General features: G+C 38.2%; 1 protein-coding gene across 1 annotated transcript; it reads left to right on the top strand.

Moving 5' to 3' along the window:
• Positions 1–1,258: 1,258 nt before the first annotated feature.
• Positions 1,259–6,958, top strand: LOC144639563 (uncharacterized). Its single transcript, XM_078498850.1, has 8 exons — positions 1,259–1,310; positions 1,581–1,666; positions 2,644–2,671; positions 3,995–4,077; positions 4,223–4,275; positions 5,072–5,228; positions 5,820–5,953; positions 6,880–6,958. Exons 1-8 carry the CDS (start codon positions 1,289–1,291, stop codon positions 6,956–6,958), a joined length of 642 nt encoding a protein of 213 aa, XP_078354976.1. The 5' UTR covers positions 1,259–1,288.
• Positions 6,959–7,162: the final 204 nt, after the last annotated feature.

The following is a 7,162-nucleotide window of genomic DNA, read 5'->3' as shown; positions in this document are numbered from 1 at the left end:
GAGTGAGTGATACTTTATTTAACCTCGGAATTCCATCAATTACATTGGTTTTCATGAAAGCCGAGTGAGATTTAAAAATTTAAATAGAGTTAAATAACACATAAATATTAGAGTGGGACAAGCTATCAATAAGAAGATAGTAACATATCAAAGTCAATATCTTCCAGTCCTCTTTTAAAGGCTGCAAGAGATTTAGCTGACTTAATTGAAATAGGCAAGGAATTCCACAATTTAGGACCAGCATAAAGAAAACTCTTTTTCAAAAAATCAGTTTTCGGTAATGGTAAATTAATATTTAATTCACTGTTCCTAATATTGTAAGGATTTCTTGCCTCGACTTTGCAAAATCTGTCAGTTAAATAGGATGGGGCTTCACCAGTAGAAATTTTAAACATTTGAGTGGCCTTACGCTTAGCTCTTCGGGTTTTTAGATCAGACCACCCAAGTTCCTTTAAAACATCCTTTGAGCTTACATCATAGGTAGCCCTTAAAATAACCCTACCAGCCCTATTCTGTAATTTTCGTAATCTGGTTGCTAGACCTTTAGATAAATTATCCCATACCAAATCACAATAGTCAAAAGATGGCTGGATAAGGGAATTATAAATAGTTATAAGAGTATCATCATTAACGAATTGCCTTATTTGTCTCAAGCCCCCGATTGCAGATGAGACCTTTTTTGCCACGTGGTTAATATGAGTGGACCATGATAAACGATCATCAATATTAAACACCAAGAGATTTAGCAGAGTAGACACGTTTTATACTTGTATCACCTAACCTGATCTCAGGAGAATAGCCAAGGTTGGCAAGATTGTAATTAGAGCCAATAATTAAAAATTCTGTTTTAGTGGTGTTTAAACTCAGTTTGTTTGCTAAGAGCCACTGTCTAATATTTTCCAAATCATGATTTGTACCATACTGCGCAGACTCAGGGTTTGTTTTCATTTTTGTTAGCGTACATGAAGTTTTTTAGTTCGCCATTACGGATCGTTTCGTTCAAGAATTCACGATGAGCTAAAACGTCCGTTTGAAATACCATCGAGCTTCTTTTACTCGTTATTATTGTTTTGCAAGGATATCTGGCGTTAATAATGAAGAAAAAGGTAAGTTTTGTCCCGGAATTTTTATTTTTGCTAGTAAACATTCTTCTGTTTGTGAGACTCACAGACATTGCAGTCGGAGATTGCGCAGTACGGACTGGAAATTATCTTTAAAGTTCATCACAATATTTTATTTTATATTTTGAGCAGGAGATGACAGTCCTGTGTTACTCAATATTCCACAGATGCAGAAACCTTTTGATTATGGTAAGCTCGCAGTCATGAGTCAGGTCAGGTCGGCCAGGATTGGTTAAATGGATTGCATTGTTGGTTATTTTTAACTGATGAGGGTCTAAATCATGAAGGAAGGCTGGTGGGGGGGGGGGGGGGCATGACAGCTTAAAGTGTAGGAGAGTAGGTTTTGATCTGGGCATTTCACAGTAGCACGCAATAGTATTTTACAGATCATATAAATTTATGACTAATCAGTAACTATTAAACAGTAAAATCCCTAAAACCATCCTCTTTCCTCATTAGGATGGCAGAGGGAGATTATTTATAGGCACATAGGATCTGGCAGAAACAGTGATGTCATTTATATAACACCCTGTGGAAAGAAACTGGTATTTTTTGTTTTTGTTTACATTTTCTATACAATTCAGTTTGGGAGCCGAGGTGGCCTGATGTTTAGCATGCTGAACTCTAGATCAGGCGGCCCAGATTCGAGCCCTGCATTTTTTACTTGGACAAGGCACTTTTCTCTCAGTGCCTCTCCTAACCCAGGTGTATAAATGGGTGCTGGAAAATTTAATGTGGGGGGGGGGGTAACCCTGCAATGGACTAGCATCTTATCGAGGAGGGAGTAGAAATACCCCTAGTCCCTTAATGCAACAGAAACGGGGACAAGCTCTGGCCTTTTTGAGGCCCTGCCAGGGTAAATTCCAACAGGTGGCATGGCCCAAAAAGTAGTGGCAGCACCTTAAATGAAATTGTGACAAACAATAATCTTTCTTTCCTAACTCAGACAAGTAACAAAAAGGCGTAGAATGACCAATAAAATTAAGCGACACTGGACAGCGACTTGGGAATCCCTTATCGGCCAAATTGGGCTCGAACACAGACTTTTTTCACTTACGGTTAGAGTTGTCTGGGTTTGAGCCTTGGCTGGAGCATTGCATTGTGTTCTTGGGCAAGACACTTTACTCTTATAGTGCCTCTCTTTCCCCAGGTGTATAAATAGGTACCAGCAAATTTAATGCTGGGGGGTAACCTTGCTATGGGCTAGCATCCCACCCAGGGGGAGTAGAAATACTCTTAGTTGCTTCATGCTAAGGAAACCAGGATAAGCTCTGGCCTGATGGGCTACTACGAGGCTAGTATGCAGACTTTACCTTTTACCTCAAATACAGTTAGTTGATGAAAAGCTACGTAAGTAAACCTCATAGGGGTTATAATTTTTAATGTTGATCAAGGGAAATTGGAGGGAGAGAACAAAGGTATAGTTTAATGAGAGTTTGTTTTATTTCAATTCAGAGTTTAGACTTGGCTGTGTGAAATAAATCCAGCTAATAGCATTCTCTCAACAATTTTCTTTTTGTAGAACTGTCGAGCTGATGTAGAAAAATACTGTAAGTATATATCTTAGAAAGATTGCTTTCTTAGAAAGATGGGCTCCAACCCATACCCTGACCCTAGTTACCTAGTTAGAAAAATTTACTGTAACATCTACTTAAGGTGTAAATTATCTACTAATGAGCTTGAGGAAAGCGTAAATGAGTGGCATCTGCTAATTAGTAAAGTGAAAATAAAGGAATGTCCTGAGCTCGGTGTGCTGGTATCAGCTTATTGGAGGCATTTGTTACCGTACATTCAACTGAGTAGTGGTTAATGATCTCTTTCCTCAAAACTGAATGCTTTTTGGGGGATCCTGAAGGAGGGAGTGAATATAGCTTTGTGGATTGATGTTTTTTTGCGATAACTTATAAGCAGATTTTCAAAAATGATGTGGACCACAGATCGGCTGAGAATTTCAGCCCGGGTTCCAGTCTCTGCCAGTCTTGAAATTCAGATTTGTGGATCCCATTTTTAGAAACAAAGCATAACATTATGAAGTGTTATCTTCACATAAACAAACAGTGATAGGAAACTTCTTGAAAAATCAACATCAAAAAACAAATTTCTACAGTACATTTCAGTAAAAACACACCACAAAATGTTTGCAAGTAATTATGCAGATTACAATTTGAAGGAAATGGTGGTGGATTGTCAGATTGCTCTCCTCCTAAAGACAATAATTATTATGGTTATTGAAATAAGACAGTATAGAAACTATATACAATCGAAGCTCTCTTAACAGACACTCTCGTAAGCAGACAGCTCTACTTACGGCCGCCTTTTTTGAAACCCTGTTTTAACACCAATACAAACTCTGTATTTTTGCATTCTCGTAAGCGGACATTCCCGTAAGCGGCCACGGACACTTTCATAGATTACGACTTAGACTTTTTCTTTGTTTTTAAGCTCCCGTAAGCGGACACCCAAAAGAAAATCCTATAAGCAACCTCTGTATCTCGTTTTTTCTTATTAACTTTACATCGCCATTCGTCACAATGATTTTAAAGTAATTTCAGAACCATATTTCAGTGTTTGTTTTGTCGTCATTCACGTCCAGTTACATTTGAAACACCACTTGTTAGCTGGGCAAGCCCCTGTAAGCGGCCATCTATCCCCTTCACCTCTAGTGGCCGCATACGAGAACCATTCTCGTAAGCGGCCAGCTCCAGTTACGGACACTTTTATCGCGTCCCGAGGGTGTCAGCTTACGAGAGCTTCGAGTGTATGACAACACACTACTTAATTTGCATGACTTTTTTGTACACTTTTTTTTTATAAGAAGGCAGATTTCTTGCTGACAAAGGGAATGCACTTTTTTGAACTTTTGTTTTCACCAGTGAATGCAGAGCGGATCAGTTATTTGTCTCCAGATTGGTTTTCTTTTGACAATCATGTTCTGGTTGGAGGAGGAGACAGAGAGGTACAACATACATAATATTATTGGTTTGTTGGTTGTAAGAACTATGGTCATCAAACCAAGCTGTACTTTTAGTAATTAATTTTTACTTGTGTGCATTTAATTGAGGCTGTGGAGAGTTTTTAACACCTGTCAATTTAAATTTCAGATATCACGGACCATGTCAGTCACACCCACACAGGAACCTTGGAGAAAATCTAAGTAAGCTGTAGGCATTTATGATTAATTTGTTTTATTTTTTTGTTGTTTTAGGTCTATGATCAAATGAGTATTTCAATTTGCTTTCTTTTCTTTTTTTTTTCAAGCTGGTAGTATTTACCCATTGGCTTCCGTGCTGGCCAAAACCGACCGTGACAAACGTTGCTCTTTCTTTCAATTCTGATGTCATCATCTTTGATCAAAAAAGGCATCACTTATACTCAATCTCTGCAGGAGGAAAAGATCTTTCCAATGATGCCCAAATTAGAGTGATTGGCTCAAATGTGCTTGAAATACCCACAAATAAAATAAATACTTAGAAATTTGGGGTGGGGGGGGGGGGGGTATGGTTTTCAAGCAGTTTAGTCTGGGATAGGGTATAGAAATCAGGGAGTTTTGGTCTAAAACAGGGTATAATTTGCCGGGGAACGGATGAGTGGTAAGAGAAAATGAGTAAGAATTCACAACATTTCGTAAAATTTCGCAATAGATATGGGACAAATGAGGAGAGAACGGCTACGTAAATGGGCGGGAGGCGGGAGTAAAATATAAGCGGGAGTAAAAAGCACAGGAGGCGAGAGGTTCAGACACCCCTGTCCCCCTCCACTTGGCAAGACCCAGTGCAGTACATACGTATGTGTGTAGCTTTTTTCAAAACTTTGTGTGTATTTAGCAGCATGTACTCTCTTGCCACCTAAACATATATTAATTTTCTTGGAACCTCAGTTGGTTCCAGATGGTACTACACCTGGGTTAAATTATTTATATACCTACGGTAACTCTATTTCTAATTATCTAGGTGGTCTACAGTGGTAATATGTACAAGATATTGTCCAAATCGTAATAATGCCAGGCCGTCACTACAATGCACCATTTGCAAGTCCTTCTTTCACCCAGAATGTGTGTTTCTGTCACCAACTGACATCAAGAAGTATAAAGACTGCTACATTTGTACAGTGAGTTACATCCCTTTATTTAAATTGCACTCATTTGTAATCTACTTAATTTGTTAGTGTGCTAACATAACTGACAACTAAGAACTTCAGGAGCATAAGGTCTGTATCACACACATGCCATAACACATTATACGAGTATCAACTCTAGAGGTCAAAGTGTGATAAAATCACAATTTTTCATGTATACTGGTTCGCAAAATACATGTATACCATTTTAGGAAAGTGTAAACTTATTCTACTCAAAGAAAAGAATTTTATTTTCTGTACTTCCACTTTTGAAGAGCAAAGCCTTGGGATTGAGGTTGCCTTTTGGCCAATTTCAAACATAATCTGAAAACCCTTCTGAACTTCTTTCAAAGTCTTGGGAGTAAATCTTCGGGTGTTGTCAGAAATTGAAAGAACAGAGGTTGTGAGATTCCCAGGATTTTTCCTAGGAAAATGTTAGTAGATGTAGTATTGTGTTGAAGAAAATTTATTGGCAATTTATTGCTTAGAAGTAACATTTTTTGCTTAGATTGAGATGGTTCATTTGACATACCGTGATGTCTTTCTAACACGTCCACTGATTTATATTTTTTGGTTAATTTGCAGCACTGCTTGCTTGAAGCAAATCCAAATGCTTTAAAAGTCAAAATTAAACTATCAGATGTATGTCCTGTTCTGAAGCTGTCATTTGATTGCCTGCTTCATATCTTGTCTTATCTTCCCCTCATTGATCTGTGCAGGTAAGAAACACAACCAGAAAGAGTAGTCTGGATGGGCCAATTGTCGCATGCGACAAGCTTACGACAGGCCTGTCACATGAGTAGGACCATTTACACACGCCCGTCTGTCGGGAGGATGTAGTAGATTGATTTACATGACACGTTGTGTGTTGTAGTCACGGCGTGAGCGTGTCACATGCGATAATAGTAGGCAAAATCATACGGTGTAATTTGCCTCTAAAAGTGATCAATTCACACCGCTTAGTTACCACAAGTGTACTGTACATTAATGGTTTCTCGTGAGTTGTTGAGACATTCTAACAAGCTGTTGGGAATGTTGTGATGATGCAGTAGGACACAGTTCTAATAAAGCTTATTTTTGATTTATTTAACTACATGAAAAACCCAGGGTGAAGACAAACTTAAAACAACAAACTGCATGATCTCGAGCCGTACATAAAACTTCTTGACAAACCTGTCACTCATTGTTTTTACAAAGGATAAATGTAACAATGCTTAAGTCCCCAAAAAGTCGCATTTTCCTGATTATGAAGGTAAGCTTTGGACAACTGTCCCATCCAGAAGGCAGATGAAAACCTTAGGTAGGAGCTGAAAGTGTGGGCTACTTAGCCCATTTATACAGACAAGATTATTTTTTAGACAGTTACATCTTAATGGCAATATACCAGGTGTAATGACACATACACTGGTTGTTTCTAAAGTTAGAGAAGGCTTGCAGGGGGAGGGGGGGGCACTTGTTCAAGGGGTCAATTTCCTCAGGTGACAACCATTTCATTTCCCACCTTAAGTCAAACCCTTTGAGTTACATGTATGTATGGATCCAAATCACCAGTGAAAACTGGCCATTAATTGAGTAATGTAATATTAGCTTATTGATTGTCTTATACCAAACACATAACTTTATGTTTTGTTTTCGTTAACTGTAGTGCAAGCTGTGTTTGTAGTATGTGGAATCAAGTATCATCACAGCCCACCCTGGTAAGAAACTTTTTCAATATGCCTTGACAACAGCACTTATCTTTATGCACATGTTTTGTTTGTTTGTTTGTTTCAATTTAGAGTTAAGCTGATCTGCAACAGTTGTTAGTTTTTATCGTGATTGCAAACAATTTTAACACAAAAGCTGACACCTGCATTGTTTCAATGCTAGTTTGTTTGACTTTGTATATTATTGTTTCATTATTGAAATTTGGACGTTTTAAAACCTTA

This window comes from Oculina patagonica, unplaced genomic scaffold (assembly GCF_052425735.1).
Source record: "Oculina patagonica isolate OP01 unplaced genomic scaffold, crgOcupat unplaced1061, whole genome shotgun sequence".
NCBI classification, from domain to species: domain Eukaryota; kingdom Metazoa; phylum Cnidaria; class Anthozoa; order Scleractinia; family Oculinidae; genus Oculina; species Oculina patagonica.
The sequence above is the reverse complement of the archived record's forward strand: the minus strand, read 5'-3'. Positions and strand labels throughout refer to the sequence as shown.